The following is a 24701-nucleotide window of genomic DNA, read 5'->3' as shown; positions in this document are numbered from 1 at the left end:
TTGAAATGTTTCACATTAAAGGTTCCTGGTGGGTTCAATATTAGACATTTAAAATCTATAAAGATGAGATTTTTTTCTTGAGAAGAAAAAAAATTAATCTTCTTGATCTGGACACAAGGGGCGCCAAAATTGACACACCCTGAAAGTTCCTCATAGTAGCTTTAAAGCCAGTCCCAAACATACTTGAGATAAAAAGCGTAGTATTTATCCAAGCTAACGATTTAACATTCCCGCAGCTGCATCATAATGCAGATCTGTCATAATTAAGCTCCATACTTCACACACTGCACTTACACCACACAGTTGTGTTAACTTCCCATTAGTGAGTCAGTGTTAACAGGCAAACACCCAGTGGTCTAAACATCTTGGACATAAACTTCAGTCCAGTTGTTGTGTCCTCTTTTGATTGTGGCGACTCATCTGCCCATTTGTTGATTTGTCTGAAGGATAGAGTTGGTTCACAATTTTTCTTGTTGATCTTTTTTGTTTTTATTTTGTCTGGATAGCTTAAGAGATACAGGAAGTGTGAGGAGAGGAAGGGAAGCTTGACATGCAGCCTCGGTACATGGGGTGCCTGCTCTACCAACTTAGCCAAAAAGCACCAAAACATGGTCACCCTAATATGGTCTATTGCTGCGTTCCATTTGTGCTCGGAACCAGGAAGTCGAGAGTGGGAATGACGTCATCTCCGAGTTCAGCGTTCCAGTTACCAAGTCAGAGAAACTTGCCATAACAGCAGTATTTCTGTGTATAAACCTTGAATAATAATATATATGACTGATTTATTGCAAAAAACACTAGTCAGAAATTCCAAAATAAAAAGAATATAACATGAACTTAATGATTGTTTACCCCTGAACTTGGAATTTCCTACTGGGAACTTGGGGTGGTGTGGGAGCTCCAACTTACAAGTCGGAAGTTTTGACCTTGGGGGGGGGGGTGTTCCAGCTGGGTGTTCCCACTCAAAATTTGGAAATTCGGACTTGTGAGTACAAATGGATATGTATATATTACATCAATTCTGAATACATGTATACGTGGTCAATACTCACATTACATTGATGGGTGTGTAAGGAAGAAGTGAGCCCAACTTTTTAAATATACCCTGTGAGGATTGTATATTTGAAGAGAGAACAAATGGAGCACCAGCAGTTTTCCATACCCTGTCAGTTTTTCTCCAGGTTGCCAGGTTTGTCTCTATCCCCCAGTCCCAGCAGTCAGGATGTGGTCACTCAGTGTGTATTAACTTAATGTCTCTGCTTTGCTGTGTGGTGTGGTGCTGGGAGGGCTCTGGTGGGCTTGTTGAATGAACTCTGTGGTTGTGCTGACAAATCAATGATAAAGAGTAATGGCATCAACAATGTAATGTATCTCCCCGTGCTTTCATTGACTCGCCATGCCCCCCCGGAACTCCCCCTCTCAACATTTACGCCACCTCGGGTGTTTGAACTTCACTTTAAACCATCAAGTCTCTTTCTCTCTCTTTATGTTTGTCATTATATGTATCTTTTATCCCTGTCGTTTGTTTCTCTCTATTGGTCTGTCTATTCTCTAACTCCCTTTCTCTCCCCCTCTCTTTCCCTCCCTCCCCTCTCTCTCTATTGATCCAGTCATAGTTTTCTCAGTCTTCACAGTACTGGGCCGCTCTAATCAATACAGATAATTGTCTGCTCTCTCTCGATGCCAAACATAGTCTCCCCTTCTCCCCTCACCCTCCCTCCCCCTCTTCCTTTTTATCAATGAACCCCGGTCTTCCCTCACCCCTCCTCGACCGCCTCACCCCTCCCTCCCCTCTAGACGGGGATTCCCCCTCCCCTAATGACGGGAGATAACCTGCTTTCTTTACCGATTTTCTCCCTCCCGCCCTCCCCCACGCACATCCCTGCCTCGCCCGCTGCCTCCCTTTCCTCCCCTCGTTCATCGATTACCGTGAGAGTCAGGGCCCGGCCCGCCCGCCCTACAGATGTAAACACACACAGCGCTCTTGTTGTGGTTTAGTTGTCGTTCGACCGCTGCTCATGTGTGGGCCTTTCGGTTAATCAGCAAGATTCAGTGGTTTAAACCTAACTTTAAACGCTTTCTCTGAAAACTACAGTCTGTGTTTGTTTGTAGTGCAGCGCTGTATATTCACCATCTCCCAAATACACAATCACTCTTGTTTGTGGCAATAAGGTGTACTATTCTGATCAGTACAAGACGCCAATCCAGAGTCTGCTTGATCCATTTTGATTCTGAATCACAAAAGTTTGCTCATTGACAAGTTAAATAGGATATTATCCAGAATAAGAGTGTTTTTAGGAGTAGTTCCTTCATTCTAAAGCAGACTAGTTAATAAGAGGTGTGTTACTTATAAGCCATGCCAACCAGTTTAGCCCTTTTGCTGGGAAACTGGGCAGAGAAGCGTAACAAATGCAAAACTGTGTGCCACCTCAGACTGGGCCTTTTCCACATAGTTTGGCCAATTTTCCAAATCCAACCCCAAACATTAACAACACCTTTTTTTTACACAATACATCTTTTACCATGAACACAAGAGGACACCATGTTATCCCAACAAAAGCAATCCCATTACAGGAAAAACAAAGTGTAACCCATGAACAGGAACAGGCGAGGATTGTGTCTTTCAGATGAAAGGACGTTTAGTAAGTGTTTTGTAGACAGAGAAAGTAGTAAAACTATAAGACTATCAATAAGGAGGAATAGAATACAAATATAAAATAAACAAGGGGCCTAACAAATCAAGTAAATATTAAGAGTAATAAAAGAAAGGCTAAAATGTAAAAGAGTGAAGTCTGGAGCGAGTAAACCAATGTCCACAGCTGGACCCAGAGCAGCATTCATATTCTGTTTCTACATATGAAATCCTGAGTGTTTAATAATGCATCCAGCCAACAAGGCAGGTTATAGGCCTGCAGGTTATTGTGCTATGTGTGAGTGTGTGCAGGGTGTGTTTGTACTCTTCTATGAATCAGACATGTATCCAGCATCCAGCAGAAGTCTCAGATGTATACTCTATCGCTGAACTCAATCTGGAGCGGCGCGTAAACCACACAGGCAATATCAATGACAATATATATACAGTATATGTATCCTATGTTTACACAAATATCTCATATCCACTCACATCTGCTGCTGCTGATAGCCGAGGCAACGCTGCGATTCTGTTTGGTCTTTACCACAAGAGGAGTAAGTGAGATGGAGTTGGAGAGGGGAGGAAGCCCTTTCGATCATGATGCCTGTGGAAGAATAAAATGATTTCCTGCATTATGGGAAAAGCAAAGATAGCAGGAGCAAATCATTTGTATTTGAATTGTAAGGGGGTGCTGGAGTCGTATGAATATGTTTGTGCATTGGTGAGTTATCTGTGTGATTGCATGTATGTGTGTTTATTTTCCGTTTGTGAGCCGGCGTGCGTGTGCATGTGCACATCTGAGACAAACAGAGAGAGTCTGGAGGCTAGGCTCAGGTTTACACGTGTGTGATCAGACTAAGCAGGGCTTAAAAAGGCCAGCAGCAGGATGGAGAGGAGAAAAGAAGGGTTGAGGGAGGTGAGCAGTGGAGACAGAGGAGGGGTGTGTTGTCCTCAGGGGGTGGGTTTGGGTTTGGACAGGAGACAGCAGGGATCCTCCTGTCCCCATGGGAGTTGAACCTACAACCCCCTAACCTTCCTCTAGCCCTCTGGTCATGGACTTGAACCCTGTAACCCCCTGATGGACAATCTGTTCTTCTCCCCAGCCTGGCTGCAGTGCTGTGCATGCCATTAACGGATAGGCTGTCCGTGTATGTGCGTGTGCGCGCGCCTGCGTGTGTGTGCACGCACATGGACATGTATGAGTCAAGTGCTCGGTCAGTTGGCTCTGGCTATGACGTTGGGTCTTGCCCCTTTTTTATTTAAGTCTTGTCAAACTGAAGGCGTGAAGAAGAAGCTGCAGGCTGTGATTTATTTAAACACCTAAGATCTCATCTCTTCTTTGTTTCAACTTCTGCACCGTTTAAAGCCAGCGTTAAAGATATTTTGTATATTTTAGCACTGTTATTTCTGCACTTGCTGATGAGTTGAAAACAGAGCATTTAGTGTGGATCTGGTGAGTTCTTTCTGTCTCCACCAGCTCTTCTAGTGTCCATCTAATGAGGACTGAAGCAAGGGGCTTTATACATTCTCGGACCTGGCTCATTCTTCAACTGTCAACAAAGTCACTCTCACCTCGAGAAAAATGGAGCCACAGCAGGGAGAAGGACAGGAGAGGGGACACTTAGTAAGCAAAAGGAGAGAAGCTGGAAAGATGAGGGGGAAAAGGAAAGGAAAGAGTCTGAGATGCTCCCTGGCTATTATTTTGCTCTCCTCCATGTCTCCATTTTTCTCATGTTTGTGTTTGTGGGCATTGCTTATCAGATCCCAGCTCCATTCAGAGCCTCAGTCAGGAGGGGAAGAATCGAGACGCCTCCATCCCTCTTTCATTCAGCCGCTCTTTCTCTCCTCCTCTCTTGCTTTCCTTGTTCTCTCCCTCTCCTAACCTTTGAGAATAAGAGCCTTGAATTTGAATTTCAGAGCAAGCTAGCGAGCAAGAGTCGGGTTTGGAAAGAGGAGGAGGAGGAAGATGAGGAGGAGGAGGGAGGGAGGGATGGGGGGTTTGCTTTGAGAGGTGAGGGGGGTGGGATGTTTGAGCTGTGGTCGTTGCAGAAGGGCCTGCTCAGCGCGTCCCCCGGCCTCCCCCCTCAGAGGGGCCCCGATCGATACAAACTCGGAGCAATAAAGCTTTCCCCCTGTCATCTCTGCAGAATACAAAGCAGAATAGAGAGAGGGAGAGAGAAAGAGAGGGGGAGAGAGAAAAAGAGAGGGAGAGGGAGAGGTGAAAAGCTGTTCCGCTAGCCAGACCAATTTCCTACCCCCCTCCTCCCTGCTTGCTTCACCACCACCTCCCCAACACACCAACACCATCACCACCACCTCTATCACCCCTTTTCCTTACCTTCTTCTTTTTTATCTATGGCTCTTTCACCTCTCTCCCTAAATGCACACAGCATCCCCCCTGACTGTATAACAGAGCAGCTATCTCTCCATAATAAATACAGCATGAATAAAGTATACAATACACTCCCTGTTTCCACAACTATCCCAGAAAAAGCAAGAGATGAGGGAGGAAAAGTGGCAAAAATGGTGGTGCGAGTGCGCAAGAGGTGAAACGACCAGGGAGTGGAGACTGGTTGGAAAAAAAAGAGGAAGGAAGGATAGTTATATGTGGGGATAAAGTGTGAGTGTGTAGAGGTGAGGGGGCGATAAGGGATAAGAAAAGGAAAAGAAAGGAGTCACAGGGGGGGAGAAGGATTGCACCCAAAGAAAGATGGATGTAGCGATACAGGTAGAGAGGAGGCGGAGGAATATTGATGAGGAGGAGGAGGAGGTAGAGGAAGAGGCAAAATGTGTGGGGATGGGGATGGAGGGGAGAAAGGGAGAGAAAGAGGGGTGATGGGGTCAAACAGCAATCCCTTGAATTGAGAGCCAATTACTGTAATTGTAATCTGGATTCAAAGCATAGAGACACAGCAGTGACAGGCTCAAGCAGGCAACACACACACTCAGGCTCCAAACAGACAAAGAGTGTGTGTGTGTGTATATGTGTGTGTCCACATGCTGTGAAGCTACAGATGTGCATGCATTTTGTGTTTGTGTGAGTGTGTGTGAGTCCTTTTTTCCATTCTTCTCCTCTGAATGGCGGTGCAGGAGTCAGCCTGCCAATCAACTATTGTACTCTTGTCAATTTAATAATATTTCTGAGCGCTGACCTCCACACTTACAGCCATCGCTCTATATGTGTGTGTGTGTGTGTGTGTGTGTGTGTGTGTGTTCTTATATATTTCTCTGTCTCTCTTTCACCTCAGTCTAACCCCCACCCCTCATGCCCCCCTCCATCTCCCTCCCCCGGTCCCTGTCTCTCATTCTCTCCTTTATTAGAAGAAGATAGTGCGAATCCTTCATCTCTCCTCCACTAATTCTCTCCGTTATTGTCCCTCCATTCAGCCCTCCGACTCCTCATACTCCTTCACGTGTCCTCTTTTCCGTCCTCACTGAGTATTGCTTGTCTTATTTTTTCTTCCTTCCTGTCTTTTTCTGTAAAGCGGTCTCTCACTCTTTCTTTTGCTTCCTCACCTCATGTCCCCATCTTTCCTGCTCTTTCTCTCTCTCACACACACACACACACACACACACACACACACTCTCACACACACACACACACAGCATCCTTACTTCCCCTCTCTCATCCTCTTTTTCCTGATTCCGGGCCAACTCTTCCAGCCTCATTTTCAGCACTCTTCCTTTTTGCTTTTTCATCATCATCGGCTCATTTTGTCAACTCCATGTCCACCTCTCATTCCTCACCCTCCCTGCATCCTTCCTTCCTTCCTTCCTTTCTTCCTTCCTTCCTCGTCCCTCTCTCCCTCCCTGCCTCCTTCCACCCCGTTCGTTCCCTGGGGAGGTCAGTAATAATGGTAGTGATGGAGTGAGAGAGGGAGGTGCGATTATTGTCTTGTCGGGAGTCAGAGGAATCGATCGGCCCAGAAATATGAGGCGCGAGAAAGAGCCGCTGTGTCAGATACAATAACCACCCGCTCCCGGGGGCTTACACACACACACATTTAGAAACACACACACACACACAACATACAGACAGATACCCGTATTCGACACCGGCACACACATTTATTTGGTTCGACGCAAGTGCAGACACTGACACGTGCTCACATTTGTAGCATCTTTCTTTTTCATTAAGGCAATGCACACTCATCCCTCTTCCTCTTCTTCTTCTTCTTCTGTGGTGGAGGACTGAGGCAGGGCAGCCCAATCATCTACATGCTTTGATCTGAGATGGAGCGCAGAAGTAGATCTGTTCTGATCATTCTTCATGCACAGATAAAGGGCAAGGCGAGGAGAATCGCTCACACACCTTTCACTCACGTAGCTATAAACAGACATAAACACACACATACACACGCACGCCGCACACACACGCTCACACCGAGACCTTTCACTGCTGTTGCCTGGCAACGTGGCCGAGTGTCCAATCCGAGCGGAGAACAGTGGCCAGTGATGTCACAGCTGCTGCTGACCAGCAGGTTTGAGGGAGAAACAGAGGCAGAGAACGAGGGGAAGAGAAAGTTTAAACTGGAGAAAAGGAAAGAGGAAGGCGGTAAGAGAAAAAGGGATGATAAGGAGGTGTAGATGGTTGAAGGGAAAAGAGGTGAAGGAGGTGAAGTGCACAGGCCGAGGTGAAAGAGGGAAGCTGAAAAAGTGGATAAGGATAAAGCTTAAGTCTTATTTTTACATTTTAGTTTAGAAAATATGAAATCTGAGTCCACACGACACAGCAGTTGTTGTAAGTGGACATCTCACTCTGAAAGTCGTTGAACATTGAAGGCCTCCAGCTCCTCCCAGCAGACCCTCTGCTCTTGTGTCAGGTGAAGAGGAAGAAGAAGGAGAAGAAGAGGGAGTGATGGGAGCGAAAGAAAAAAAAATTTGAGCTTCAACCTTGGTAGCACCGTGGGAGAGAGCCGTGTCTGTCTAGACAAGCCCGGCTCCCTATGGGCTGAGAGATGATATAGAGAGGAGGGAACGGTGTAAGGGAGCGAGAGAAAGAGATGGAGGGGTGGAGGGGCCAGAGGAAAAGGAGCGATTGAGAGGTATTAGGACGGGAGAGGAATAGGTGTTGTAAAGGTGTGGGCGGTTGTGTATGTGTGTGTGTGAGATGGCTCCGGTCCCATGGCAGCCAACAGTGTGAGTGTGTTTTAGCCCCCGCTGCTTCTCATACAAAACCTCAACCTCTGTAGTCTGCACACTGCTAGACCTACTGTTTATAATCCTGCAACTCCTCATGGGGCTGCACCTGCACACACAAACACACACACACACACACACACACACACGCTCACATTCACCTATACACCAGACTGGATCTGAAATCTCTCACCTTGCAGAATAGAGTCTTGCAGTCGGACTGTGCAGGACTTTGGTGGGTCCATCACTGAGCTGTTCCCTGTCCCCTCTATAAGCAGAGGAATATGATGGATTATATGAATTAGAGCCAGTGTGTGCTCCAGCCCGAGGCTGCGCTACATATAGGAGGACCTGAGCCGTAGAGGGATGCTGAACTGGTTTGGAGACCCCGCGATTGTCCCGGCAACGACCCATTATACACGCAGCCTCCTCCCATGGTCCTGCAGCCAACAACCTTTCGCTCGTCTTTTCATCCTCCTCACCTATCATTCCTTTCTTTCTTTTCTTCTTTGTCTTTCTTTTTCTTTACTATTCCAGTTTTCCTTCTCTCAGTAACCCCCATCCCCTCTTTCTCTTCCTCCCTGACAGTGGAGTGATTGATGGCACTCAAGAGGCCCCAGCCTTCCCCCATCCTCCTCCCTGGGGTCCCACTATCAGATTGTATACGTGTGTATGTATGTGTGTTGATGTGTTTCTTTATTACCACACAACATAACTTCTAGTGTGGGTCAAAACACACTCGTAAACATATCAAACATATAGAAAAAAAAGAGAAAAGAAACCACACAATGCTCTTTCATTATTTTTCTTTTCTTTCCCTAAATCAAGGATTTTTTCTTTTTTTGTGGATATTTTCACTGTAATTGAGACACTTTGGTCAAAGTCCAATGGCAGGAGTGTGGCTTGGTTCAGTCTCTATGGTTACTAAGGCTCAGACCCTCTTTGGGCAGGAAGGCCCCCCAAGGCCATGAACCATACAACACTCGATGACACATACACACTTAGCACCCGCCATTTATTAGAGCTGACCCAACAAATATGCACAAGCACTGAAACACACACACCCACACACACACACACACACACACACACACGTTGGTAGTGGTGCGGGTAGATTGGCGTTTGAACAAAGGTCACGGCCAAAGCCAGGCTGCCCAGACGACCCCTGACCCAGGAGGAACGCCTCCTCTCAAACCGCACAGTCTGTCTCTGTCCTTCCACCCGGCTTGGATGGTGAACTGAAGTAAAAATTTGTCATGAGGCTTTTTTAGCTGTTGGACGTCCAGAAGTCTTGAGTGTATACAGATAAATATTTGGTGATCATTTTTAGATTAACTGGCACATTGTTTATTAATACAAATCCTTAAGTTAACGTCAGCGTTTTCCAGTGTCCAACAGTTTCATAAAATCATTTTTTTCAAGTTCTTCAATAGTAAAATTATTATTTTTTATTTATTTATGAGGGGAAAAAAAGCAAATCTTTTTTGTTGTGTTGTTATTTTTAAAGTGACAATATGGTGCTGACTTTGATGACTTATTCAGCTGCAGTTGTATCTTCTGTCCATCCATTTCTGATTATTGACTCATCATGTACCAAAAACCCTCTCTTCCCGTCTCTCTACACTTACTTTTCCTCAGCGTTAACTCTTTAAAAGTGTTTTTTTGTTCATATTAAAGAACCCATATAAAAGCTGTCCCTCTTTAAGTTGAGGCCCTCTCAGTGCAGAGCCATATGCACTTCTCAGTAAGCGTCTCTGCAGCAGTACATTGGCCTGTTGTAAATCACCACATAAAGTATTTATAAGGTTAAACTTGGGAACTCTGCTGCCGTTAGCTTTTGAATTAGTGAACTCGGACCGAGGGAGAAGGACTGTAAAGGAGGGAGGGCTGGTCAGCGATCCACCTTGTCCCCTCTCTCTCAGATGGAGCCTGTGTCCTCGTCTGGATTAGAGAATCAAGAGTGCCACCTTGTGGTGGACTCATCACGCTGTGAGGGCAGCACATCGGCAGTTTTACACTGAGGAGAATGTAGGCAGTACTTCCTCCTAGATGTGCTATTTTGGTTTTCAGTGCCTTTAATTTGAACTTTCAAGAATCGGTTTAATCTGTTAATCTCAGTAGGCGATGCTGATATCAGGTCCCATGCAGCTAATCTGAAATGTTCCACTTTGGTGCCACTTCTACGCCCTCCATGTAGCCTTTCTGTGGAGTATCAGAGTGTGCAGCCCACACTGTGGGTTGGTCAGTGGTGAGTGAGGGTTGTGACTGTGTTTTTCTTTCCTCTCGGTGTCAGAGAGGAGCTGTGGCTGGTACACTGGATGATGTCTCACTTATTCTCTTATAGGTGCCGACCTTCCTCACAGACCACCTTACACCCACTGATGTCTCACTGACAACCCCACAGTCACGAGTCGACACAGATATCACCGAGACGCGCTCATGACTCATGGCAGACAAAAACAGGCAAAGAGAGGTTTTTAAAATAGCTGAGAGTCGAGGAAAAACTCTAAAAAGTTGAGTTTTGAAAGGTTTGAAAGCTACACCGGGTCATAAGCGGTGCAAACGTTTCACACACTCTTCAGCCAGGATGTCAAGCTTGCTGTTTTTTGCCTGTGTGTGTGTGTGAGCGAGTGTGTGAGTGTCTGTTTCCAGCCGCGCCATCACTTTCCATCGCCACCCGTCATCCCCCTCTTTTCACCTCGTCTATCTCTATGATCTCCTCACTCACTCACTCTCCCACTCTTTAACCTCTTTCGTGTCCCCCTTTCTTCCTCTCATTCTCTCTTTCAGTCTCTCTTTCTCTTTTTTTGGTTGCTGTTTTATTTCTCTTTCCTCTGTGTGCTGGGTCCCTTTTCTTTTGAGGCTTACTTCCTCCTGTGCAGGATGTGGGGTGGGAGGCGGGGCTTGGGGGCGTGAGCTGTCATGTGCATTTGTAGGAGGGAGAGAAGAGACGGGGAGAGAGTGATTCTTTCAACCATATGATTTAAAACACTCCTCCTTTTGGTTAGAGAGACATAGAGAGGGAGAGTGAGAGTTTTTCTTTATGTAGCCCGCACACACACACACATGCACACACACTCTCACACACAGATATGACCAAGACAGCAGCGATAGCAGCAAAGGACTTCTCCACTATGTGGTTGCCAGGTGAGTGACTGTCTGTGCAGCCCTCTCTGTACCGGCCTTCATTTACTGAGACCAATTAAGCTGGGCGTGTGTGTGTGTGTGTGTTAAAGGTAAAGCTGTGTCTATACTGTTGATTAATGCCACTGGGTCTAAGAAGCTCGGCTAATTAGGGAACATCAAAGAGCGAGGGATGGGACAGAGAGAAAGCTGTGGAGGGAGGGATGGATGGACGGCTGTCACAGGGAGAGGGAAAGGTCAGACACCTCGCCAGCCCATAGGCTATTTGACTCTGTGTGTGAGTGTGAGAGTGTGTGGGTGTGTGTGTTTGTGTGTGTCACAGTGCTAATACTTCATGCTAAAGAAAGCGTTGAGAAGTTGTGTAAAATGTCTTTTAAATCCTGCTTGAGTTGAATAATATGAACTCCTGTTCCTGCAGCTTTTGTTTTTCATTTGCTTTTTTATTTTTAAGATTATTTTTTATCATATCTTGTGTAAACACCTTTTCACTTTATTGCCTTGCACTGCGGCAGTGTGAAATGTGTACTTGGTTCATAGATGTTATGGTTTCTTCACTTCACAACTTTAAGTCTAGTGTTAACCTTGTGTGTGTATGTGTGTGTGTGTGTGTGTGTGTGAGAGCAGTGCTGCTTGCCGGCATTCATTAATGCTTTCTCCTCTTTAAATTTAGAATTCTTTAGATTAACTCTAATTGTTTTTGAAGCATTTGACTTTTCAGATTCTTATTTTAGAAAAGCTCTGATATTCTAAGGAGTAAAGTCCTGCAATAACTGCCGCTCTCTGTATGTGACACTGATATCTAACCAAGGCAGAGCAAACTGTGCCTCCTCTGGTCTCACGGCCTTGTTGTGGTGGTCAGCTCAGCGTTGAGAGCAGCATCAGATCAAATCTCAATTGACCAATGGAGACTTTTGGTAAAGACTCATCGAGCTCTTCACTGACTCATCAATTACCAGAAACTGGGTCTTAAATGTCAATCTGCTCATATTTCATCATTATGCGTCCTGATATGAGCTACAAAAAGTGTCACTGATCGACACTCATCTTTGATGGTGTGCTGATTGTTTATCAAGAAGATGATTCATTAGTTTGCAAATCACTGAGTTAAATCTGGAGCCGATGTGGTCACTGGTGCGACCTCCACTGACTTACGTGGACCAGACGAACACATCCTCAGCACAAATCTGCGTCTAAAATTATCACAGCCATGCAAACACAAAACAAAAGTCTACATTAAAGGTACAGCAGAAAAGGGAAGAGCAAAAAAAGAAATGATATACTTTGCGCTGTTATAAAATCGAGCACATTTTTAAATATTTATTTTTTTCAGATTAATTTAATTGTCAAGCATTGTGACAAATTAAACCTTCAGAACAAAGGAAGAACATGAAGGTCTGCGTTCACTGAAAGGAAATATATTCAAATTTTTTCATGAACAGTTAGATAAATAGTGTGTTCTGCCTGTGAAGCTGTATTTATCTGCTTAATGTGCATTAATGCAAGACAAAAAAAAACATTTTTGTTCACAAAAAAGGGAAATTTACCCTTATTTTAGGCAGCCATTTCATTTATTACAAATTCAAAAAAAAATTGTTTGGAGATAAAATGAAACACACTGACAGTGTCAGCAGTTTTAACTGAGAAAACGTCACAGCCTTCATGATCAAAAAGTTTGTTCTGATTTATTTTTTGTCACATTTTTTTAACACAATTTTGGTGTTAAATCATTTATTCACTCTTTTTCTAATTCATCATCGTTTGATGTTTGAAAATTTGTTAATTTTTTTATGCGTATATATTCAATTGGAGATATAATTTGCTATCAAACTCAACACCCTTTGCTTTTGATTTTCTGTACCTAACAGCTATGATGACTCCAGTTCCCAGACACCCTTTCTGGTACTGGGGTTTGTGTCCTGGTCTCCTGTGGTGGTGGGGGCTAGGGGGCACACAGGATTAGTTTCAGCAGAGTTTCATCTCCGGCAAAATACCCAGAGGAGAATAACAGAAAGAGTCCAGGCTGAGCTCACTCTCTGTTGTTCCTTGTTCCTTTGTGTTGCATCATTTATTCATGACACAGGATTATACAGCATTACATTCGCCCTGTTTAAGATACAGTGAGAGTTTTGCGGCTCTTCGGCCCCATAGGGTCGAGCATAAACCCAGAGCTTTGTTCCAAGATTAGCGCATGGTGTAAAAGATTAACAAAGAACGAAATACACATAGTAATCTAACTTTGCTGGTGTAAATGTTTTTATTTCCATCACAAAACAAAAAAAAAGGGGGACACTTCTGAGAAGTTTTTGCCTCCTGGTGCCATTTTTTGTTTCTACAGGAATATTAAAAACAAGTCACTCTGCTCTTTGTCAAGTTGAACTAGTTGTGTGTTGAGTGTGTGCAGCAGTGTGTCTAAAAGCAGGCGAGGTTTCTATAAGACAGAGTGAAAGAGAGGGAGAGAGCAGGCTAATATTAATAGCCGCGCTGACAGTAAGTGTTGGGTTTAGCACTCTGCGTTCAACCCGGTACAAGGGGAAGTCGGGAGGGGAAGTGAGAAAAAGACACAGCATCTTGATATACTGTCCCACTACTGTATCACTGACCACATTATCCACCATGCTACTGTCTGTAGGCCATTTTGAGCCATGAATCAATACACACCTTCCCCTGCGAGCGGGCAGTGTACTGTACAAGAGGCAGCGCTTTGGGAACTTCACCTTGCAGCTGTTTTATGAGATGGACAATCATTTTATATGGTGGATTTGGCTTTGCTGCTGAACACTGCACAAATAACGCAGGACAGATCGGTTTAATGACAGCAAACTGGGTGTTCATTGCTTTACTGCGTTTCATATGTTAGATGTGGTCATTCTGAGAGGGATACTTTACAGTTCACTCATTTTCACTTGGAATTATGCTACATAGGGGAGGCCTGGCGCCATCTACATTGGAAAACCCACAAACTGACCCTCATAATACATTAACCAAATGTTTTGCATGGACATGGTCTGTGACCAATATAGCGTTTTGCAGAAGTCAGTTCACATGAAGGAAATCCTGCAATCATTTTCAAGTGTGTGTGTATGTGTGTGTGTGTTTGTGTGTGTGTGTGTGTGTGGGTGTGTGTGTTCCCTGACCATTACTTATAACCAGTGTGGTAACAGAGTTGAGCTCTTCCAGCCAACCTCACTTCCCTCTTCCCCTGAAGATGCTGCATGCAAAGAAGTCCACTTTCTATAAAAAAAAATCTATTTTAATCAGGAGATGATGATTTGTCTCAAAGATATCAGCCAGCAACAGTTTCTTGTCATCCAGGTCTTGGAAATCAAAGTTGAATCCAGCAGGACTGTAAATGTTCTGTTCATCCCTGGAGTGAACTAAAAAAGTTTACAGATGAAAAGTTGAAACACGTACAAGAGCTTCATCCCAGGCCCAGTTTCCCCGTGGATTAAACTTTAATTTATCTCCTTTTATCTTTTATAAATGTTGCCCTACGCTGACGGTTTGCTGATGAAAAATGTGCATCAGGTCAGCAGTGGTCAGTGATTGAGGTCTGTGATCTTCATGTAGCACTGCTGCCCCCCAATGGTGAAAACAATCCTTGACCACCTGCCTGTCAGCATTCCAAAATGAGGTCTTTGTTTCCTTTTGTTTTAAGAATTAAATATTTATCATTAAGATTAAGAAAAGCTGGTGAGATGATCATTAGGATAATGAAATGTCGCTGTTTTCGTGTCTGAAACAGAGAAAAACAGGATGAAGGGGTAAGAGGAGAAGAAGGCGAAAGAAGAGAGAAAAAAAGAGGAGGAGGGAGACTGAGAGTTTATTATGCAGGTGGCAGATATAATTAGTTGGTCGTTGGGCAGATTTGCATGTTTTCACAAAAGGGAAGTAGCTGCGTGTGTGTGTGTGTGTGTGTGTGTGTGTGTGTGTGTGTGTGTGTGTGTGTGTGTGTGTGTGTGTGTGTGTGTGTGTGTGTGTGTGTGTGTGTGTGTGTGTGTGTGATTTCTCAGGAAGGGAGAAAATGAGAAAAAAAAAGTTTCAGGTGGACACAATAAGAAGTCTTCTTACAGTTTCAAGTTTCAGACAAATTTAAACGCTCTCGTCAATGAGCTGACTCCGTTTTAGGGATTGACAAAATAAAGATTGCACATACATGTTCACACAATCACAACAGTTATAAAACATTTTTACCAAACTCAATTTTTTTCCATCCTTGAAGAAGTCCTCCTCTCCTTTTGTTTAATCCAGTTTTAAATTGTATTTCTCCTATCAGTGCTGTCGCTGAAGGTGCTGTCCCAAAACTCTCCCAACCAGGAAGTGATGTGGTTTTGAAATGAATGACACACAACATGAAACATTGTCAGCGTATGGTGTCTCCCACGTAAACACCTCAGGTTAAATTTAGAACAAGCAAACACCTTCCCTCGACCCACTCTTATGTTAAACCACTGATTTGGAAAGTATGAATGAATGTGGGCTGGATTCAACATGCACATGATTCATGTTGTTTGTTGTACAGTGTGTAGGCTCAAGTCGTGACCTGAAAACATTCTGCTCTGATCATCTAAAAAACCAAACGCTGCTCTTTCCCCTTTTGTCATCAAGATTATGATCACCTGCCGAGTAAACATTTGCTAATCTGCCTCCGACTGCACTTTCCTTTGATACAGATTAGAGAGTTTAACCCGCTGACTTTTTGTCTGTGTGTGTTGTGTTACAGATATCAGGATGTCAAAGCCAGGAGAGGTGGATAAAGTAGGGGCTGACTCACCGTTGGAGGGCACAGGTAACAGATTGATTTTTTAATTTCATTCCAAATGTGATGAACAGAATAACAAAGAGCTTGATACTGTTTTTATTTTTCATTTAACAAATAATTTCTCTCGTCTTGTCCTGTGTGTTAACTTTTTTATTACTTTAATTGTGCTCTAGCACTTAATCATTTTCTCACTCTTTCCTTTCCCTCCCACGCAGATTCAGAGCGGAATGGACCTGAATCAAATCATCAGGTACATCTGACTCCCGTGATCATTATGAAAACCTTCCAACCACTTTCACCTACACGAGTGATTTGCCAAAAACAAACCACAGAGAGTTTTTGGGGCTAAGTGGAGGTGTCAACTCTTTAGATTTCTCAACTCTGTTTTATTTAGTGCTTTTATCAATACAGTTTTAGAAAAGAGTGAAAAATGTGAATCAAAATATCGCTCAGGGTAATTTAGTAATTGTTTGTTGATTTTATTGTGTTAACTGCAGCAAACCAAAGATAAGACAAGATTTACTTTGTTGATTCCTAAATAGGAGAAATTAACTTTTTACAACAGTCGGACAAGATAAGATAATCTTTTATTCGTCCCACAATGGGGAAGTTTACAGGGATATAGCAGCAAAGTGTAAACACTGGCAAAGATAATTAAGTCATTAATGAATTTATTTATAAAGCACTTTTCAAAATAAGATTGCTAAGTGTTTTTGTTTTTTGTTTTTTTTTTTAGATAAAAGATAAAAATAAAATATGACTAAGTTCAAGAATAACAGAAATGAGGAAGTTAATGATGAACTACAAAAAATAACAGAAAAAATCCAACAGTATAAAAAGGCTAAAAACAGATACAAATAAAAGGAAGTAAAAGAAGACGAAAATTCATGCATTTAAATTATAATATAATATTGAAGATAATGCTAGTGAAAGTGTCAGAGGGAAAATATGAACAAAATCAGCGATTAGAGGATTAAACACACTTAGATAACATCTCATGTAAAAGCACGTCTATAAAAACGCGTTTTGAAAGAGGATGAAAAGTTTGGTGAGTGTGTTGACAGAAAAGGCCCATCATCTGTTGCAATCATGAAAAAATAATAAAGTACTTAAATTTGGTGACACCACACCACACCTTTCATTTATGCACATTTTGGTTCTTAACACACAAATCTACACTTTTTTAGCTGAACACACAGTGTGGATCACTTTACTATTATAAAATGTATGCTGCAAGTTAGAGTTTAAAAAACAAATGTGTAGAGGAAGTGCAAGGAGACAAAGACTTAGTGTAATTTAATATTTATAATTAAAAAAAAATTAAAAGTGTAAATATATACTATACTTAAAATATGCTAGAGTAGATTTGAAAAGCTATTTTTTTATTGTAAAAAGGTACATTTTAATAAAACTAGATGCATGACTGAGGAAGATAGAGCACAGTAGCAGCCAGTTTGTGAGTGAAAAACGAAGAAACAGAACAAAGATAAGCAGCATTTTTTCACAAGAGGTGTTCAATCTAACAGGATGAATAAGAAAAAGTGTTCATAGAGAAGATAGTTATTGAAATATTTTCCTGTTTATATAAAAAAAATTGAAAAGTCAAATTGTTAGTGTGAATCCCTGTCATAAAGTTTGATTTTCTCCTCCTCCTCCTCCAGGCTCAGTCTATGAAAGTCAATCCCTTTCCTCTTTCACCGAACCTAAGCAGCAGCAAGGTGAGTGTGTGTGTGTGTGACAGTTTGTGTGGCTGTGTGTGAATGTTACTTAACTGCCTCTGCATGTCTCTGTGTATGTCTGGGCCTGTGTGTGTTTGTGTATCTTTTGTGTTGTCATGTCGCACAATAGGTTTATTGACAGTAGAGCTGCCTCAGCGGTGTATTCATCGCTGTGCGTTCAAGTGCTCTTTTGTGGAGCGGGACGTTGAGGTTTATAATGTGTCGACTCCCCACCCAGCATCCAATGTAAACATTTTCTGTTCTGAGAGCTGGAATACGATGGCACTCTGTCTTCCCAGAGCTTATTTAAAACTTAGAAAAAAAAGCAAGAAAACTACGATGCTACACTCACAAAAAAAGTGAAATTCTATGCAAATCATATGCAAATGAGTTAGCTGGAAAAGCCCCCCCTCCCACCAGTTCAAACATGCTGGATCCACTGAGAAACGATCATCCCTTTGTGTGAGAAACTGACACAGGTGGGATTTCATTCCCTGAGACGAACTAGAGATACATATTTGATCAGCTTACATGTGAATCATTAAGGGCTTAATCTGAAATTACAGATTTTAACAACCAGGTAAGACCATGGAGGAATCCACCTCTGATCAGATTTCTGGAGGCTCTTTGAAAATATTTTATCGTCTTGTTTACAACATACATGTACTCCTTTTTTTCTTCTCTGTTTTCTTCATATAGAAAGATTTTTACAGCTACTGGCCCTGACATTTGTGTCTAAGGGAACCTCCTTAATCCTCCTTTCAGTGGTGGAATGATTGGAATATTTTCAGGAAATGAAACAAAAATTACTTTTGATATGTCAGATAGAAGGATTATATTTGAGTGAGTCCTACTTTAAATGTGAATCTGTATCTGTTTTCTGTTTTCCTCACAGAATAAGATGGAGGAATGTGGTGAGATGTCCCCGGCCCTTCCTCTCTCTCACGGCCCGAGCCCCTCACAGACGACCCTGCAACACACACAGCTCATGCTGACCGGCTCCCAACTCGCAGGGGTGAGATACATTTACAGCAAATACACACTCACACACGCACACTTGCTTTGCTCTTTTGCTACTTGCTTTTTGTGCTTTATCTCCCCCTGTTCATTTCCTTCTTTTCTGCTTTATCTCAATTTTCTCCTCTCTGCTCCTCCTATCCTTCTCTCTCGTCTTTCTCCTCGCCAGTTGACAGCTCTATTGCCAGCACAGCAGCAGTTGTTACTGCAGCAGGCTCAAGCGCAGCTCCTGGCTGCAGCTGTGCAGCAGTCCAGTGCAGCCCATGCTGCTCACGCTGCCCACGCGGCCGCCCAGGCCAATCAGCAAGCTCAGGCAGCCGCAGCCGCAAATCAGCAAGCCCAGCAGCAGCAACAGCAGCAGCAGCATCAGCAGCAGGTGGGACAAACTGGGCAGCAGGCCCAGCAGCAGTCCCAGGGACAGGGACAGAGCACACAGGACCAGACAGCCCAGAGTGTCCCTGTCCCACCTCCTCCTCCACCCCAGCTCGCCCTCTCCCAGCCAATCCAGCTCACCGCCCAGGTACTGCCTGCCAATCACAGCCACATCCTGATGAGCGGCTTGATTGAGGAACCAGAGTCAAACCATGGAACCATTCTCATCGCGTGTCTTTTGTTTTCATGATTCACAGTTTCCACGTTGTATGACTGTACACATCTTTCCCTCTCTCTTGCCATATGTCATACAATAACAAGTAGTTCCGCCTACGTCTGTCCTGTTTGAAAGTATCTCCTTAGCTGAGGAAACTTCACACCACTGGAAAATGTAGTGCCGCTGATCCCTCTATCTTTCTTTGTGAGTTCACTCTCCTTTCTCTCTCTGATCTGTGAATTTCCTCCATTCAGGACATCCAACAGTTGTTGCAGATTCAGCAGTTGGTGCTCGTGCCCGGCCACCCGCTCCCGTCTCCTGCCCAGTTCCTCCTCCCACAGGCACAGCAAGGCCAGCAAGGTGGTGAGAGCTCTTATTGGAATGGTTTTTGTGATTTTAGAAGAGATAAGTTCAGGGATTTGAAGTTTAAATCCACCCTTTTTATGATGAGTCAAACTGATAATGCTTTCCCCTCTTCTCAGGACTCCTATCGACACCAAATCTTATTTCGCTACCTCAGCAAAACCAAGGGAGCCTGCTGTCTGCTCCGACCAGAATGGGACTCCAGGCACAGGTAGGAGGAAACTTTCTCGGTTCTGTCAGTGGAAAAAGAAAACTCAGACTCTAAAGGGTGTTCTCACTTTCGATCCTTTGACGTTGTCTTCGCTGCAGCGAGATAAAAGTGTGGAGGTGAGCGGTGGCGGAGGCATGACCACGGTGTCCTCGGTGACTTCTCACCCCGAGGAGCCCAGTGACCTGGAGGAACTGGAACAGTTCGCCCGCACTTTCAAACAGAGACGCATCAAACTGGGCTTCACTCAGGTAGAAAGAAAGAGCTGCTGAGTGATAGATGAGCACTTCATGTGTGCAGCTCTAACACCTGTTAATCTGCACTTCCTCCTCTTTTCTCTTTGTCAGGGAGATGTCGGTCTGGCCATGGGGAAGCTGTACGGCAATGACTTCAGTCAGACCACAATCTCCCGCTTTGAAGCCCTCAACCTGAGCTTTAAGAACATGTGCAAGCTGAAGCCGCTGCTGGAGAAGTGGCTTAACGATGCAGGTGAGCTCTTGTGAAATAACAGAATTCTACTTTTCTGTTTATTAATTTCACACAAAGATACAGTAACACCAAACTTGTTACAAAAAAAAAGAAAATGTGTGCTGGAAACTTGGTGGTGTGTGGGTTGTATTAAACCACATCCAAAAAACAAAGTGAAACAAACTCACCAAAACAAGCTGTTTCAGACGACTGCTGAATTCATTTCAAATCATATTGTTTTTAAGATTGTAGGATTAGTCTAACATTTGTTGTTGTTTGTGTTTTTTTTCTTTTCCTTCATTAGAGACCATGTCCATAGACAGCACCCTGCCCAGCCCCAGTTCCCTGTCCTCTCCCTCTCTGGGCTTCGACGGGATGCCTGGTCGCCGCAGAAAGAAGAGAACCAGCATTGAGACGAATGTACGTGTGGCCCTGGAACGCGCATTCATGACGGTAAGATTAAAAAAATGATCATTTATTAAGAATTGTAACACAAGTGATTTATTTCCTATTGTTTGTGTTAAATTGTTAAAGTGAAGCAGTGCTGAAACGATCTGAATCCATGTGTTTTTCTATTGTTTTGTTGCTTTGCAGAACCAGAAGCCTACCTCAGAGGAGATCCTGCTGATTGCAGAGCAGCTCAACATGGAGAAGGAGGTGATCCGGGTCTGGTTCTGCAACCGCCGGCAGAAAGAGAAACGCATCAATCCCTCCAGTGCCACCCCTCCTCTGCCCAGCCAGGCCCCCACTGCCCCACCGACGCACAAACCGCCCTGCTACAGCCCCCACATGGTGAATTTTCTACTTAAAACCTCTGTTTAACTTTTTGATTCAATGGACATGAGTGCTTTCATGTGTGCTTCAGTGTGTGGGTATTTACTTTTGAGCTTGCTTTAGTTTTAACAAATCTAAACATGTCTCTGTGTCTCTGCCAGATGTCCAGCCAGCTGTCGCAGGCCGTGACCAGTCTCAGCACAACAGTGACCACCATGTCCCCCGTCTGCCCCCTGACCTCCAGCCTCACCTCCACCCACCCCTCCCTCAGCTCTGCTCCTTCCCCAGTGACTCCTCCCCCACCTCCCCGCAGCACGGCCAGCCCAGCCACTCCAAGCCACAGCACACTCAACCTGAACACAGGGTAAGAGACCATAACACTCAATACTCAGTTCACAACCAGAGATTCTCAAAATCTTTCACTTCACAGTGTACGTGGTGAAGTCTGCAAATGTTATCCTCCTCTTGGCTTTTTCAGACAACCAGTACAGCTCAGCCCAGAATATTGACTATTAGCCTCAAATCTTGGTAGCTTGATATACTTTTGGGTTGATTTATCAAAGAAACCTGGACCTGAAGTTCCTGCTGAACCTCTTTATTGTAGAGATGAAGTGATAGTGCTAATAAAGCTCTTCATGCATAGCCAACTTACTAACACCACCAAAACAGAAATTAAGCACGCCTTTATGTCTCATTGTGGGTAAGATTGTCTTATTAGACTTAACATGGGCCACATTTACCTAACAAGTCCAGAGAAATGTTTTATTTTAAGATATTAAAAGACAAAAACGACGCCTGAATTGCTTTAAAGAGAATAGAAAATCTGCCAATAGGATGACTAAAGTGTACTGGTTAGTTTCTAGTATTAAGACATTTTTCTGATTCCAAGAAACACGACAAGCACTTTTTTCCCCAATTGGAAGATTTTTTTATTCTTTCTAGCAATATTTTTTGTCTTTTCCTATCTAGAAAAAAAATTATCTGGACTTGTTGAGTAAATTGAGCTCATATTAAGTCCAACAAGACAAATATTATCCAAAATAAGACAAAAGCTTGCTCAGATTACAGTTTTTGCTGTGTACTCCGACAATTGCAGGAGCATGAAGAGAGAATAATCAATGAACCGCTACATTCTAAAAGACTTTACTGGGAATTTATTGGGATTGAACAACGTGCTTTGGTTGTAGCTCCCTCAGGTTGTCCTAGCAAAATAAAAAGACAGTAAAGTCATTTCAGTGAGCAGCTGTTAATGAATTGAATTTGGCTGGAGGTTCCTACTGAAGAATTTAAAATTCTTCTTAATTCAGAGAAAAATAAATCCTGTAAGTCTGAGAAAATCACTAAGCGCACTGCTTTTTGTGTATACTTATTTAAAAGAAATAGTCCCTGTTTAGACTGTTTGAACTCAAGTTTTTATCTGGTTAGGAAACCACCTGAAATCAATTGTGACAACAACACCATGAGAGGTAAAATTGACATTTTCTGTATAGTTGTTCCTAAATGCCTTAAAGCTCTGCTGTGGAATTGGTGTAAAAAAAAAAAAAACACCAGCAAAAGCTGCAGAAACAGAAAGGAAAGAGAGATGAAACTTAGGCACATACCAACAAAATTAGCAGATGATAAAGCTCAAAGTTCCTTTCTCGTGCTGTGAATATGTTGTTTTAAAATTATTGAGAGGCTATTGTAAAAATAGAAGACTTGAATAATTCGTTCAGAGAAAGAAAAAAAAAATTATAAAACTTTTGAAATCCATGCTGGTCACTACAACTGAACACGTTGATGGGAAACAGTCAAACCCATGTAAACATGACGAAGCCACACGTTTCCATGAGCTGCCCGGCATGAATCCTGTCCTGCACCATACTCGGTTCACCTGCTGTTTGTAGTAATACGGTCGATGCTACACACACACTCATACACACACACACACACACACACACACACACACACACACACACACACACACACACACACACACACACACACACACACACACACACTCACACACACAGCGTTTGTTTTTCACTCACACATACACTGTTATCTGAACTAGCCATTAGGTGACACTGCTCTCCCTGTGCAGCAGTGCTTTTTAACCCTGTGTTTGTGTTTGTGTGTGTGTGGTTTTTGTGTTCACAGCTTATGGCGTATGGGTAAAAAGAACGGTGACGTGTCTAACTACATCACCGATTTTGCTGCAAACTTGAGGTGAATACGACAAAAGACACACATATTGCACTTTTTTTTCAGTGCAGAATGATGTTTTCTTGTATCACATGTTTGCTGCTTTTTAACAAATTACTGATATTGTTGTTGTTTTTCTCCACATTTCTAACCTCTTGAAATCTGTGCAGCAAACTGTCAGTTATCTACTTCTCTGTGCACAGCGGAATTTACCCTCTGCTTGTCCTTGCTGCTAAACCTGCTTTTCTCTCTCTCACCCTGTCCCCTCTGCTTGTCTGTGTTTGTGTATATGCTTGCACATGTATGGTGCTCTGTTTGTGTGTGTGTGTGTGTGTGTGTGTGTGTGTGTGTGTGTGTGTGTGTGTGTGTGTGTGTGTGTGTGTGTGTGTGTGTGTGTGTGTGTGTGTGTGTGTGTGTGTGTGTGACACAACAGGAACACTGTGATGGGAGTTAACACAGGGATGAACCAAGCCCTCCTCGGTAACAATCCCCTGGCAACTATCCAAGGTGTGTGTGTGTGTGTGCAAGAGGAAAGAGACACACTGATATTGGTGTTTTTCTGCAGAGGGAAAAGGGCACAAAATTTAGCATCAGCATCACAGATCAGCGGAGAATGATTCTGGAGGTCAAAGCAGAGGTGGAGGGTGGTATTGTGATTTAATTTCTGGTGGAAGCTCGCGGTCAAAGAATGCATAAAAACAGAAAAAAGCTTTGGTGTTCAAGACACTGGGCTCCCTTCAAACAAACCTTTGTCTATCATATCACCATCTTCAAAACGCTTAAATCCCCAGCCATACGCTTTAAACACTCTCATACACATTCTGACGCTTTACACTTCACAAAAATAACTCAGAGAAGGTAAAAAGCATTCAACCCTTCAGAAATGACCACCAAACAGCGTCAGCAAAGCTAATTCTTCATCATGCTCTGAAATGCGAGAATGAGGAGGAGCAGAGAGACGTATTAAAAAGAGAAGTGTGATGATGAGTAATACAGTCATGCATGGTAGCTGAATCAAATTGCACAGGGAGACTGCAGGCTGGAGATACGGGTGATCAGGCAGTGGAGTGGTATTGCTCATCCACAGTGTGAAGCAGCTGAAAGACCAGGGGACTGAGTTAGTGTTCATATGTTGCCACTGAAATCCATTCATCCATCCCATTGTGCATGTGTGTGAATGTGTGTGTGTTTGTTTGTCATGGTTACGTTAATGTGTGGGCTATGTTTTTGCATGTGCGCCTGTGCTGTCTCGCTCATCTTTAGCCTTTCATCTCTTCATTTCATCATCGATTGATAACCAAAAGGAGATTTTTCACCACAGCTCATAACATTATGGGTTTTTATTATCTTTTAAACCACTTTATGAAACTTTTGTTTATTTTATGTGAATGTGAGCTTCGCTAAAGTTCATCATGACACAAAAACAGTGAAAACATCTCACGTTTTTTGAGTCAGCGCTACATTTGTCACTTGCCAGTTGGGTATTCATCACTCACACACTCAGATCAAACTCTATGGGGGCAAAATTGCAACTTCTTTAACCAAAGTAGCCTCAACAGACAATGATGCTTTTCACCCACAAAAGAGACCAATAACAAAACTTTATCTATTTTTTTCATTTTAGTGGTTTCCTTGCAATCAAAACTAATATAATGCTCAATCAATTAACTGAACTATTAAATGTTCATGGTTACTTGTCAGTTCAA

General features: G+C 43.2%; 1 protein-coding gene across 2 annotated transcripts in view; it reads left to right on the top strand.

Moving 5' to 3' along the window:
• The window catches only part of pou2f2b (POU class 2 homeobox 2b), a 48590-nt gene that overhangs the window by 14533 nt on the left and 9356 nt on the right, over positions 1–24701 (top strand). Inside the window, exons 2-15 of one of the 2 annotated variants that reach the window (XM_074683174.1) lie at positions 15636–15701; positions 15890–15924; positions 17336–17392; positions 18288–18407; positions 18579–18929; positions 19253–19358; positions 19481–19572; positions 19671–19820; positions 19917–20058; positions 20342–20490; positions 20632–20829; positions 20973–21175; positions 22951–23019; positions 23429–23502. In XM_074683174.1, the coding sequence (XP_074539275.1) occupies positions 15636–15701; positions 15890–15924; positions 17336–17392; positions 18288–18407; positions 18579–18929; positions 19253–19358; positions 19481–19572; positions 19671–19820; positions 19917–20058; positions 20342–20490; positions 20632–20829; positions 20973–21175; positions 22951–23019; positions 23429–23502 (1812 nt within the window). Of the gene's footprint in view, positions 1–15635; positions 15702–15889; positions 15925–17335; positions 17393–18287; positions 18408–18578; positions 18930–19252; positions 19362–19480; positions 19573–19670; positions 19821–19916; positions 20059–20341; positions 20491–20631; positions 20830–20972; positions 21176–22950; positions 23020–23428; positions 23503–24701 lie in introns of both variants that reach the window. The other variant, XM_074683173.1, reaches the window with a different exon arrangement.

Source organism: Halichoeres trimaculatus, unplaced genomic scaffold (assembly GCF_033239565.1).
Source record: "Halichoeres trimaculatus isolate MK-OKI-2021-1 unplaced genomic scaffold, fHalTri1.1 fHalTri1_scaffold_12, whole genome shotgun sequence".
Lineage (NCBI taxonomy): Eukaryota > Metazoa > Chordata > Actinopteri > Labriformes > Labridae > Halichoeres > Halichoeres trimaculatus.
Note: the sequence above shows the minus strand (reverse complement) of the source record. Positions and strands in the feature narration are given on the sequence as shown.